Genomic DNA, 13,875 nt, shown 5'->3' with positions numbered 1-13,875 from the left:
ATAATGAAATTGACTTTATTCTTTGTGATGCACCATTTTACATGTTACCTCTCTTGTTACAACCATATGACAGAGCTACTAACATGCTCCCATTTTACAGACGAGGAGACTGAGAAACAGAGAATTTAACTAGCTTGCCCTGATCACAGAACTAAGAGATGGAGGAGTCTAGATTCAAACCCCACCTGGTCTCGGACTTCACATTTCTATTCACCCCATGCTCTTCACCACATGGAGTCTTGGGGTGGGGGGTGTTCTGTAAATAATTTACAGGGGGTTAAATAATTCTCGGGGGGTTAAATCATTTACATAGAGCACTTATCAATGTGCCTGGCTTGGGGTTAATGTTCAGTCAGTTTTAACTATCATTAATCCCATGATCTGACTTCTGTTTCCTCTGGCTCGTGGTTTATATGATTCTGGGTTGCAGGTCCTAGGGTTTATCAGTCATTGACTTGGCACCCTGCACTGTGAGCAATGGATACCTCGCCCAGTTCCCAGACCAGTGTACCCGCACTCTGCCCATGCTGTATTAGTCCCACAAGCCCCCCACCCAGCAGATAGGCTCGCCCACAGCCCTTCACCTGATACAGTCAAGCCTTCACTCCTCTGTCTGTTTCTAATCGGCTCACTTTCCAGTGTCTTTACTCCTTTTCCAGTTAGTTTCACCTTGCACCTCCGACCTTTGGTTCCGCTTCTCTGGCCCAGTTTCTGCCTCCTTCCTCTTACCCACAGCTGGCCTCAATGCCTGCTCTGGACCAGCTGCTTCCTGTCCCCAAGCTCAGTGCCGGGGGCCTGTCATGTGGGACAGTCTGAGACAGATCCTCATGACCGGTGTCCCTGCTGGGTTTGCCCAAGTCATGAAGGAACTCTGCCTTGTGGTGGAAACAGCAGCACCTGTTTGTGGGCCTTGAAGTCTGAGAGAAGGTGTTCAAGGAGCTGTTGTTGTTTGGTCGCTAAGTCATGTCCAACTCTTTGCGACTCCGTGAACTGTAGTCTGGTCAAGAATGCTGGAGTGGGTTGCCATTTCTTTCTCCAGGGGATCTTCCCGACCCAGGGATCGAACCCACATCTCCTGCATTGGCAGGTGGATTCATTACTGCTAAGCCATCAAAAGGACAACTGTGGGAGAGGCAGGGAGCAGGAGCTGGCTAGCATTTTGTTCCCTGGTTCCGGGAAGCTCTTTTCGTCAAACCTCAGTGTTTAAAGATCACCTGGAGATTCTGTTAGATTCTGTTTCGCGGGGCCAGACAGAGTCTGGGACTCTGCAGTTCTGTCTCCTAGGTTATGGTTGCTGGAGTACCCATTGATAAACAACAGATCGAACACAGTAATCCAGCCAGTGGCATTTCTGACTGTTCAATAAAAGATTCAGGCTACAAAAGCGATGTCTTGAGTGTCAATGCAGATGTTGCCTCCTCCTAAAGATGTTAAATGGGGTCATGGTCTGCTTTGGCAAAGGTTTTGAGGCATCCCTCATCTTCTGGTACCAAAGAAAATGAGGCCACAAGTTCAAAATCAGCCTCTTAGGGAGCAGTCAGCTTCTTAACTCAGTAGTCATTGGCCACCAAGGTCGTATGTGAGGGCGAGAAAAATCCACTGTGGCCAAGGGATGGGGTCCTGAGGGCCCAGCTGGACCATGGTAGACACTTCTCCAAGTCAACAGGAAAATGAAAACTCATGAAAATTCAGAGTGAATGTGGGTTATGGTGGAGTTGGTGCCCCATCCAGGTGCTAAGGGGAGGCCATAGATAGGAGATGAATGAAATGATAGGAGGCAAAAAGTTGGCTTAAACTTTGGCATTCAGATCAGATCAGTCCCTCAGTCGTGTCCGACTCTTTTCGACCCCATGAATCGCAGCACGCCAGGCCTCCCTGTCCATCACAAACTCCCGGAGTTCACCCGGACCCACGTCCATCGAGTCAGTGATGCCATCCAGCCATCTCATCCTCTGTCGTCCCCTTCTCCTCTTGCCCCCAATCCCTCCCAGCATCAGAGTCTTTTCCAATGAGTCAACTCTTCGCATGAAGTGGCCAAAGTACTGGAGTTTCAGCTTCAGCATCATTCCTTCCAAAGAAATCCCAGGGCTGATTTCCTTCAGAATGGACTGGTTGGATCTCCTTGCAGTCCAAGGGACTCTCAAGAGTCTTCTCCAACACCACAGTTCAAAAGCATCAATTCTTTGGTGCTTGGCCTTCTTCACAGTCCAACTCTCACATCCATACATGACCACGGGAAAAATCATAGCCTTGACTAGATGGACCTTTGTTGGCAAAGTAACGTCTCTGCTTTTGAATATGCTATCTAGGTTGGTCATAACTTTCCTTCCAAGGAGTAAGCGTCTTTTAATTTCATGGCTGCAGTCACCATCTGCAGTGATTTTGGAGCCCAGAAAAATAAAGTCTGACACTGTTTCCACTGTTTCCCCACCTATTTCCCATGAAGTGGTGGGACCGGATGCCATGATCTTCGTTTTCTGAATGTTGAGCTTTAAGCCAACTTTTTCAGTCTCCACTTTCACTTTCATCAAGAGGCCTTTTCGTTCCTCTTCACTTTCTGCCATAAGCGTGGTGTCATCTGCATATCTGAAGTTATTGGTATTTCTCCCGGCAATCTTGATTCCAGGTTGTGTTTCTTCCAGTCCGGCGTTTCTCATGATGTACTCTGCATAGAAGTTAAATAAGCAGGGTGACAATATACAGCCCAGCGTTTCTCATGATGTACTCTGCATATAAGTTAAATAAGCAGGGTGACAATATACAGCCTTGACATACTCCTTTTCCTATTTGGAACCAGTCTGTTGTTCCATGTCCAGTTCTAACTGTTGCTTCCTGACCTGCATACAGATTTCTCAAGAGGCAGATCAGGTGGTCTGGTATTCCCATCTCTTTACTGACTCGAATGACGTGAGTTTGAGTGAACTCCAGGAGTTGGTGATGGACAGGGAGGCCTGGTGTGCTGCAATTCATGGGGTTGCAAAGAGTCAGACACTACTGAGCGACTGAACTGAACTGAACTGATTCCTTACAAGACTGAGGATGGGGCACCAGCGCAATCAGACCTTGTGGGCGATGCTGAAATAGAACTTTCATGTTAAAGAGTATCTGACTTCCTCCACCCTCACCACCACTGCCTTGAGTTCCATGACAAAAGCCCCATCCCCTGGGGATTACATTAATCTCCAGAGCCCCCAGTCTCTGGGAAGGCAGTGGGGGAGAAAAATCCTCTCTAGGATGTGTTATTTCTGCTGCACCCCCACTGTCAGCACCAGAGCAGGACTTGAGGCTGGTGCTTTAAGACCAGTGAGGGGTGTGGGGGGGAAGGCAAGCGGCAGGTGTGTATGCTGTCTCTCTTCCAGACTTGTGCTTCCTGTCCATGTGGGGCTAGTGGTAAAGAATCCGCCTGCTAATGCAGGAGATGCAAGAGACCCTGGTTCGATCCCTGGGTTGGGAAGATCCCCTGGAGGAGAAAATGGCAACCTATTCCAATATTCTTGCCTGGGAAATCCCATGGACAGAGGAGCCTGGTGGGCTACAATCCCTGGGGTTACAAAGAGTTGGACATAACTGAGCACCAAACATGTATGCATGTATCATCTTAAAGTGTTCTCTGCAGGTGGTGAATCTGAAGTAGAGTAGGATTAAAATCAGGTGAGACATGTATAAATGGAATATTAAAAAGGCACAAGAAATGTCAGCCTTGTCTGCAGTGAACTCTGCCATGATAAGTGGCAGGGCTCTGCATGTAACCATGCGTCTCTGAGTGGTTTTAGATGAGATCTTTGCCCTCACATGCTGCCCTCCACAAAATGGCAAGCCCCAGGGCAGGTTGGCACACTTTGGGGCCAAAGATGAGGCAGGCACTTCACACACTGGCCTGAATCTGCTCCAACTGACTGTTTATGTCCAGGCATCAGTGCCTTCTGTGTTTTAGTCGGAGGCAACCAAGCAGGCCAAAGAGTCCATCAGCACTAAACACTATTAAGCCAATTCTAGTAGAGGTGGTATTCAGATAAGGCAAAAATAGCCAAGGCTCATGCTTGTGAGTGACTCAGGCATGAGAAATCTTGTGATAGATCGTGAGTAGGTTTCAGCCTGATGCGTAGCACGGGGTTCGTACTCAATGAATGTTAAAAACAGAGGGAAGGGAGGATACCATGCTGTCTTCTGATCTGGGAACTGGAGAAAAGAAATGAGCCCCTGGTAAACTGCAGGAGACAGTCTTTCCCTTGAAATTTTGGGTATGAGTTCAGCTTGTTCTGAAGGTTGATGGATCAAGCAGAGGATGGAGAGAATGAGGTTGGTTTTGGTCTTCAGAGAACCCAGGTGGCTGAGTCTGGTGGTGGACTCAGATCTTAGGGTCAGACCCGAAGTTACAAATGGGAGGCTCCAGATGGGGGGAGGGTTTTCCCCAAAGTCACTCAGGTGGAGAGCAGCTGAAGTATGAACTGGTGTTTCCATCTGTTTCTAGCCAAGTGCCTCGTCTTCGTCTCTTTTCCCAAAATAGTCACCAGGCTTGAACTAGTTCCTGGTAAAACCCAGATGGCTCAGGGATAAGTCCCCATCTCTAGGTGCTCACCACTTCTCAGCACTGCATGAGGCATCCTGAGTTACAGGAACCTCCACGAGGGGAAAAAACAATCATCTCCAACCTCAAGGATCTGGTAAAGCTCTGCTGTGTGATTTTGCCCTTAGACGAGCATCCTTTGAGAGGTAAGTAGCCCAGGTTTTCTAGAGTAGCATCAGTTAGGAAGGTCCCTCTAGGAGTGATAAGCCCTGTATGACTCGGCTTTCACCAGGTTTTGCTTCAGTAACAACAACTCCCAAATCTCTGTGGCTTACAACCACGGAAATTTGTTTCTTGTGTCTGTTACATGTTGGTTGCGGGTCAACAGCAGGTAGCCACCGTGTTTCCTCCATAAGGGACCCAGGCTGAAGACACAGCCCTCAGCTGGGTCATGCCATTCTCGCAGGAGAGGGAAAAAGCAGTGACAGAATCACCTGAAAGTTCTTGAGGCTTCTGCTAGGAAGAGAAATGTGTTGCTTCTATTCTGTTTTGGTTTGGGCAGACTCCAGAGCAGAATCCAGAACCGGTAGTTTATTTGGGAGGGGCAGGAAATACCAGGAGGGAGGGCTGAAGTGGAAGGGCAACCAAGGGAGGGTAGGTTATCAAGCCCACCACCTCTGTGGGTGACTCTAGTTTAACCCACAGGAAATCGTGGAGACGGGGCAAATTACGTGCCCTGTTAGCCCTGGAGTCATGTGTCCTGGTATCCTCTCCAGGAATGAAGGAGCTGATGTATTTATACATTCAAATCTGCCAGTCATTGGCTGAGGGCTGCTCCTTGCAGAAACGTTTAATTCCCCACCGTTTCTGGCCCACAGGGGGCCAGAGTAGCCTTTTAGCTTCTGAGAAAGCCCTCAGGCAAAGAGATACAGATACTGGCAGTGGGAGTTAGCTGGAACACATTACAGTGAGATGGAAAATGTCTGAGACATCTCTCATTCCACTCACCGAAGAGGAGAGGCAAAATGTGGCATCAGGGGTGGAGGCAAATGGTCCTCCCCCAGAGGTCCAACTGTTATCTGAGGTCTGAAGCACAGCGTGCAGCAGCCCCTGAGCCCTGATGTATGCAGCGCAGTAAACTCTTGAGTCACGAGCAGGAGTGATGCTTAATTGAGAACTACTAGGTAGACTAGGGGCTTCTCTGGTGGCTCAGGTGGTACAGAATCTGCCTGCAATGCAGGGCACCGGGCTTGATCCCTGGGTCCGGAAGATCCTCTAAAGAGGGAAATGGCAACCCACTTCAGTATTCTTGCCTGGAGAATCCCATGGACAGAGAAGCCTGGCAGGCTACAGACCACGGGGTCGCAAAGAGTCGGACAGCACTGAGCGACTAACACTCTCACTTTTTGGTAGACTAGATTGTTGACCTTGACAGCATTGACATTTGGGGCTGGGTCGTTCTTGGCTGCGGAGGGGCTGTCCTATGCACCGTAGGATGTTTAGCAGCATCCCTGGCCTCCACCCATGAGGTGACAGTGGCACCTTCCCACCTCTAGTGGGGTCAACCAAAAATGTCTCAGATGGCCAAGTGTCCCCTGGGGAGTGAAATTGCCCCCACAGGGAACCGCTGGTGTAGATCATGCATGCACTGCTAGTTCCCAGAGAACTGGAATAAATTCCTAATTCCCAAAGAATTACATGATAGGTGCCTGGGCAGAGGAGTTCACAATCTAGTGGAGGAGACAAACAAATATAAACTCTAAGGACAAGTCACTCTGTGCTGCAGCACTTTGAAATATGTAAAGGAAGGAGAACTAGTTCAGGAACGGAAAGAATGCATTCTTTGAAGAGTGGGGATGGGCAAGGAAGCAAAGAGCCAGAGACAGCTGATTAAGGTTTTGAAGGATGAAGAGGAGTTTTCCCGGTAAGTGATACCATGTGTAGAAGTTAAATATAATCTTTGATGATGGTGGAGACTTGGGAATGCTGTAATAATTGATGCTGGAAATGCTGACTTCAGAGCCTTCTCACACTCAGGCCAGATTGCAGGACTGTAATTGAATCTGCTTTACCTTGTGATAACAAAGCATTCTGAGTGCATAGGGACCTGGGTTCCAGCCCTCTTCTGTCCATCCACCAGCTGTGAACTTTTCTGACTCCCTCCCCATTTTCTCATCTATAAAATGGGTATAATACCTACGTTATGGGTCTGTCTTGAGGAGTAAATCATGCTAAACTCTCAGCCCTGTACCTGGCACGTAGTATGAGAACAATAAGTGACAGTTAATTACCATAAATATTATGAAATAGGCTGAATTTACATAATAATAGCTAACTTTGAATGAGAGTGTATTCTGCTCCAGGCACCAGCACAAGGGCCTGTCTGTCACAACAGGTATTATGATTGCTATCTCCATTATACACAGGAAGAGGCCAAGGCACAGAGTAATGTGTACGGTGGGTGAATGGAACTCAAATGGCAGCAGATGTCTGAACAAGCAGTCTCTTTGCTGGATGGTTTAGTACTTAGCATTTCTCCTTAACTTTTTGAAAAGAAATCAAGGGCTTGGTTATAAAGTTACTTTCACCAAAGTTTTAGAGCCAGTGTAGCAACTTTTGAATAAATGAACTTTTCTCACTGTTGACTGAAGGTCCTTAATGCAGTTATAGAATATTAATAAGAAAGTGAGTGAGCAGAGACTTATTTTTAACCACAGTATCTGTGCTGGCCTCTCAGTGAGAGTCTACTGGGGTAGATGATGAATCACCCAGTGCTGACCCCTTCCAGAAATGTCTGTGAGAGGAACACAAAGGGAAACTTGCAGCTGCTTAATGCTCCCCCTCCCCAGTCCCCACCCCCAGGCTATTAAAAAAAAAATGCTGAAAGTGTGTCAGCCTCCAGGATACCAGGTCCAGAACAGGAGGGGGTTTGTCTTCTCTCCCTTTGTGACAGGGACACATATGGTGTTCTTGGCGTTATGGGGAGCAGAATGTGTTCCAAGGACTGCTTTTAAATCTAGCCTCCCACCGTGTGCCAGCGGTGGAAATCAGCGTAGGGTCCCAGTGTCTGGGGGAATACCCTTCTTCTCCTATACGCTTGTTTCTGGCTGAGCTCTCATCTTTGATGGCCTCTCCTTGTAGGAACAGAATATACAGCTCAGTGAGGGCATGGAGCTGGTGTGCCATACGTAGTTCTGTGTCCTGAACCCACTGGAGGAGCTCCGACAAGAAAGAGTCAGTGAGTGAAAGGTGCGGATGCTCCTTCTTTCCCAATACCACCTGTACGTGCCTGGACTACACCTTCGCCTTTGTTTCTCCCATCTTGGGCTCAGGTCCAGACTCCAGTCCTTGCCAGCCACGTGTTCTGGAGTAGATTACTTCCCCTGTTTATGCCCCGCCAGTAAGATGGCATGTGTGTGTGCTCAGTCATGTCTGGCTCTTTGCGACCCCATGGACTGTAGCCAGCCAGGCTCCTCTGTCCATGGAATTTTCCAAGCAAGAATACTGGAATGGATTGCCATTTCCTTCTCCAGGGGATCTTCTTGACCCAGGGATTGAACTTGTGTCTCTTGTGTCTCCTGCGCTGACAGGCGGATTCCTTACTGCTGGTGCCACCGGGGAAGCCCATCGGTAAGGTGGAGCGAATAATAACTCCATGCAGAGGGAGGCTGCAGGAAGTCAGTCTAAAGCACTTGGCTTGTAGAAAGTACTCTTGGTGGTAGTTCTTTTGCTTATCATTTCGAGATGGAGCTGGATCCGTTGGTGGTATCCTTGGGTGGGGGAGAGGGACTGGCATCCTAGAATTCCCCAATCCTTCCCTTGGAGGGATAGTAAGGTGCCCTCAGGTTCTGTATTCCAGATGATGTTTGACACCCTCTGGTGAACCCGTGTTTTCCAAATGACAAAAACCATGGCAGCCTAGAGAAAGAGGCATCTGCAGCAGCTTTGCCCGGGCTCCAGCTGGCCCCCTTTCCTCACTGCCAGGTAGCACCTGCTGTCTGCCTCCTACTCAGATGTGCGTGGGTTGGTGGCAACCCCAGAACGTCTGGGGCAGAATGTGAATGCCACTCGGACTGTGCCTGACTATGTGATTGGCTGGTTGTTTTCTCTGAATGAGATCCCCCCAAAATGTTTTTACTCTCCATGCCTCACCCACACCCATTCCTGCCTCCTCCACTTTCTATTCTTTCTTGAATATGCGTGCTTCACACTACCCCTTCTCTAGAGAGACAGTCAGCTCCCCCAGGGAGAGGCAGGGTCATGTAGTGGGTCTGGGCTCAGGCTCAGGAGTCCAAACTTGGAGGGTGTGGATCCCAGCTCTTCCGTGGAGCTGCTGTGTGAACATGGGCAAGTTACTCAGCTTCTCTGTGCGTTCTCCTGGTCTATAAATGAGAATAATAGCAGTGCCTACCTGACAGGGTCTTTGAGAGATTTAAACAAGCCAAGCTCATGTAAAGCACACAGAATGTGCTTTGACACATGGTGAGTCTTCAGTGAAGCTTGGCTGATACAAGATCTTACAGTGACAAGAGGTAGCAAAAGGGGATGGTGATGCTTCAACCATAAGAGCTTGCGTGTAGTCAGGCTGCCGAGGGGATCTGGGATCGAAAATCCAGTTGGCTGTGGATTTGCCATGGATTCTTTAAAAAATTTTTTCTTTACTTATTTATTTGACTGTGTTGAGTCTTAGTTGTGGTGCATGGGCTTAGTTGCCCCGCGGCAAGCAGAATCTTCCCGGACCTGGGATCAGGTCCCCTGCATTGCAAGGCGGATTCTTTACCACTGGGCCACCAGGAAATTCCTTGCCATGGATTCTAATGGCAACTCTCAATCGTGAAATTGTTCAAAGGACCTTAACGGCTCATGAAGTGAAAGTGTTAATTACTCAGCTGTGTCTGACTCTTTGCGACCCCATGGACTGTAACCTGCCAGGCTCCTCTGTCTAAGGAATTCTCCAGGCAAGAATACTGGAGTGGGTTGCCATTCCCTTCTCCAGGGAATCTTCCTGACCCAGGGATTGAACCCAGGTCTCCTGCATTGCTGGCAGATTCTTTCCTGTCTGAGCCACCAGGGAAGCCCAAGGGCTCATAAAGGCAATGGCTAATGTGCTTCTGTAACCTGATGAATCCAGGTTAAATGTCAGGGAGTGAGGCTGCCCGGGAATGAGTGGTTAATGATCACAGCGGGTGTACGGCTGGTAATGGAGGAATGAGAGTAAGTGCCAAGGAAGGATAGTGTGGTAACAGTGGCTGGGGCTTGCCAGCTAGCTGCTGGGCTCGCTGGGTAAAAAAGTCACAAAACCCTGAGAGGAAGGGGGTGTAGTTCTTGCTTATGGAAAGGAGAGGGACATCAGAGGTCTAAGATGATCCTGTCGAGTTCTCAAACTCCAGTAATTACACAATGTTCAAACAGTGCCCTTGGTGCTTTTCAGCCAAAGTATACACTCAGTAGGACAGTTTGTTACTTCTGTGACGTCGGGACACCGGCTAGGTAAACTTTAAAGCACCTGACCGATCGTCCTGCAAGGTACAGCAGCACCGAGATGCAAGACAGAACTCACGCCCGCGCTACGGGGCCAGCGCATTCCTGGAGACGAGAGCATGGTCAGGTCAGGAGTCTTGGGATGGGGTGGGGCTGGGCTGTGCGGGGCGATGAGAAGGGAAGAATCACTTTATATTCCTGGAGGAAAAGAGAAGTGACAGGTGGAACAATGGGTTATTATAGCACACTCATTGAAGCCTGTTTCGGTATCTGGCAAAGACACTTGCTTTCCCCAGGGGTTGAAGTAATGTGCTTCCTTCTGTGAACCAAGTCCTTCCTGGAAATGTAGAGGTGTCAAGAAAGGAGTTAAAATTGGGAAATGTAATCTGCTCATCAGAAAACAACTGGTTCTGAAATGTTTCAGACTGGTGAAGAAAATGTGTGGTCCCTTCACCCTGATGCCTAGCGATGAACCAGGCACATGGTTCCCTTCCCAATGAGTGTGTGTTGAATGAATGAATGAATGATATTCATACGTTTTCATATAGACGTGTTCTCCTTTAGTTGTTGTTTAGTCGCTAAGTCATTTCTGACTCTTTTTGTAACCCTGTGGCCTGTAGCCCACCAGGCTCCTCTGTCCATAGATGACTGCTTACGTAACATATTAATAAGGTGTTTAGTGATGACTTGGAAAAACTGTACCTTGTACTAAAATCATCATCTGTGATTGCATCTTAAAGAACTTAAGCACCCAGATGTGAGCCATAGTCCTTAATGAGGATGTCACTCGCACTGAATCCCGGATTCTGGAGGTGCGAATGTTAGCATTTTCAGCAATCGTTGCTGAAGGAACTGGTCCAGATAAAAGCCTATGCGTCTCAGCTCTGCCGTTTACCTGGTGTATGATAACTGTATTTCCCTGTGCAAGCAGGTACCCGGTACGATTTCATTGAGACTGTGTTGTCAGTCAACCCTGCTGCAAAAGCTCTTCAGTCCAAAGATTTAAAAGCAAAAGTGTTTAAGTGGTATTGCTCTGTGACCTGAACTTAGTGTGATGGGAAAGCCAGCAGGCTTGGTTTTCAGGTTGGAAAGACACTTTCTGATGTTGCTAAATACTAAGGTATTTGGTTCAGTGTTGTACTTTGGGACCCTGTTGCTGCTGCTAAGTCGCTTCAGTCGTGTCCGACTCTGTGCGACCCCAGAGACTGCAGCCCACCAGGCTCCCCCATTCCTGGGATTCTCCAGGCAAGAACACTGGAGTGAGTTGCCATTTCCTTCTCCAGTGCATGAAAGTGAAAAGTGAAAGTGAAGTCGCTCAGTCGTGTCCGACACTTAGCGACCCCATGGACTGCAGCCTACCAGGCTCCTCCGCCCATGGGATTTTCCAGGCAAGAGTACTGGAGTGGGGTGCCATTGCCTTCTCCGGGGACCCTGTTAGCATTTCTTATCTCTCTTGCAGCACAAAGTGTAGGTGTTACAAAGACCACCAGCACCTCCTGTCATTTTTCCTCTTCCAATTGCTCCTCTTCAATTCCCTCCATAATTGGGAAGAAATGGCTGTAGTTCATTTGTTAAGTATATCTATCGAGTGTTATCAGTTTTGGGCTCAGTTTTAGGGTTTACTAAATTGGGATAGTACTCAAATACTCTATCCTTTTATACATTGATTTGTATTTGCAGAAGCCCGAAAAGATGTTTTAAAAAGTCTAGTGAAGAAGAAATTGCTGATAGCCATAATTCAGGAAATCAAAAAGGGATCAGTATGGAAAGGTCAGATTTTGAGCAAGGACTCTCTGTATGTGTTTGACACTACCAAGTTGTGAAAAACCTATGATTTGCATTTTTTTACATTCATTCAAATGATTTATTCTGTTCATATTTTGGCTTATTTCTCCTCACTCTTTAAACTAATTTCTTAAAGTTCATTTGTTCATAGTTTCATTTTAAAGGATATTAATGTTATGATTATAAAAGTTCTATATGCTTATTATAACCTATGGTTAAAATTTTTTTAAATATAAATAAGGGGGCAGAATCACCTGTAATTCCTTCAACCAGAGATAATCACTATTCAAATGTATCTTTTTCTAGTCATAATGTAGGATAATATTTGGGACCATGTTTTATATCTTCAGTCTTATATCTGTTTTTTAGATTATCCCCCTCCATCATTTTTTTTTAAGTAAGGGAACTCAAGTCATTATACTGTAAATTCCTGTTCTGAAGTCCCTTCTACTCCTAGTGATTACTCTTGAGTCCACTCTTGTCTTGTGTGGGCTGTGTGAAGGGCCTGCTCTATGTCCAGCTGCATGGACAGGCACAAGGTTGACAAACGGAAACATGGATAAGAAATTACATCTTTTAATGGCGCTGTCATACTTCACTGCTGCTGTGGCATTGTTTGCTTCACCTTTCAGAGAGAAGGAACTGAGTTGTTTCTGATTTTCTTATTATCTACATAGTGCTACAAGTAATCATCTTTGTCTGAATTGAATTCACTTTTCTTGGACATTGTTCCCAAGATGGAGTTGCCAGGCCCATGAATATAACCAGACTTATAATACTTGCTACCTCTTTACAATGTTACTTAATCCAATTAATACTGCCACCTGTGATGTCCAAATGCCCTTGTTTGCAGAAAGCCCACTCCTGTCCAATCTAAGTCATTATATTTGTTGGGTTTCTCTGGTGACTCAGTGGTAAAGAACCTGCCTGCCGATATAGGAGACCCGGCTTCGATCCTTGGAGTCAGGAAGATCCCCTGGAGAAGGGAATGGTGACCTACTCCAGTATTCTTGTCTCGGAAACCCGATGGACAGAGGAACCTGGCAGGCTGCAGTCTGTGGGGTCTCAAAAGAGTCAGACATGACTGAATCAGACACAACAACAATTTATATTTGCTGCCTTAATAGGGATCTAAAATTAAGTGAAACAGACTTGAATTTACTTTTTGAAACTCTTACCTTTTTGTCACCAGAGGTACATATAATGCTTGCCAAAAACATGAAATGAGTTTGTTAATTATTACCTAAACAATATTTTAAAACATATAATGTATTATTAAAAACTTAGTTTCTACTAAGTAATAAAATTAACATAAGGACGTAATGTTTGGGAAAAGTTCTGAAAGAAAAGACTTGCTTCCATTTTGATTTTCCCTCATTTTTCTTTGTCTTCTCACCAAATTCTCAGAAATTTTACCATTCTCAATGCCATTCACCTGCTTGCCCTAAATGTTTCAAGCAAGCCTAAGCAATAAGAGAAGTGATATTCTAGACCTTTGGAACCAGTTTCCTTTCAAGTGGTGGAGAAGGGTCCTTGGATTTCCTTGCCTTGGAAAGAAAAGATGCCATGAGTTCTTGACCCAAAGAGGCTGTCCTAGAATGCACCCCCTCTTTGCTCACATCCGAACCAAAGGCATTCTGCCCAGAACTCCAGGTGAGCCCTGGTCACTGCCTGGAGTCTTAATCTTAGCAAACACACAGCCATAACATTTGGCTAGAGAAGCATGTAAACATGAGCGGATTCTCTCCAAATGAACCTTTCTACTCTCCAGGGACACCAGTGGGGTGGAAGACCTTATCCCTGTACATTTATAAGACAAAGCAACACAAGCCCCTAATATCCTTGTTAAAAATCAATTAGTAATATTGTATGGGTTGGTTATAGGTTTGTGAGTATGAATTTGGAAAAAAAAGTTACAGGCTCCCTCAGTTTGGTCTACTTGATGGCACTCAACCATCAAGTTGAATTCAAGAACATCCAGAGTGTAAACATCCAAAGAGTACAAGGCTCTTGAGGCTTTAGAATCACCGTGGCTGGATGTCTTACAACTCACTCGGAAGACTAAAACAGCTGCTGCGAGGCTGTGCATTTCACATGATTAC

At 46.6% G+C, this 13,875-nt stretch overlaps 1 protein-coding gene across 16 annotated transcripts in view; it reads left to right on the top strand.

The window, feature by feature from the left end:
* Positions 1-13,875, top strand: part of SLC1A2 (solute carrier family 1 member 2) — a 168,038-nt gene that overhangs the window by 45,583 nt on the left and 108,580 nt on the right. For 2 of the 16 annotated variants that reach the window (XR_015141640.1, XM_086338649.1), the window contains exon 1: positions 7,912-8,137. The exons of 10 other annotated variants lie outside the window; for them this stretch is intronic. Coding sequence is in view for 2 of the 6 variants with exons in the window: in XM_086338649.1 (XP_086194775.1) it covers positions 7,989-8,137 (149 nt within the window). In the remaining 4 variants the exon portion in view is untranslated. Of the gene's footprint in view, positions 1-7,911; positions 8,138-9,735; positions 10,116-13,875 lie in introns of those variants that run through there. 4 more of the 16 variants (XR_015141642.1, XR_015141645.1, XR_015141644.1 and 1 more) reach the window with 4 other exon arrangements.

This window comes from Bos grunniens, chromosome 15, assembly GCF_055505025.1.
Source record: "Bos grunniens cultivar Pamir isolate PY7600 chromosome 15, Bosgru_T2T1.0, whole genome shotgun sequence".
In the NCBI taxonomy this organism is placed as follows: Eukaryota; Metazoa; Chordata; class Mammalia; order Artiodactyla; family Bovidae; genus Bos; species Bos grunniens.
Note: the sequence above shows the minus strand (reverse complement) of the source record. Positions and strands in the feature narration are given on the sequence as shown.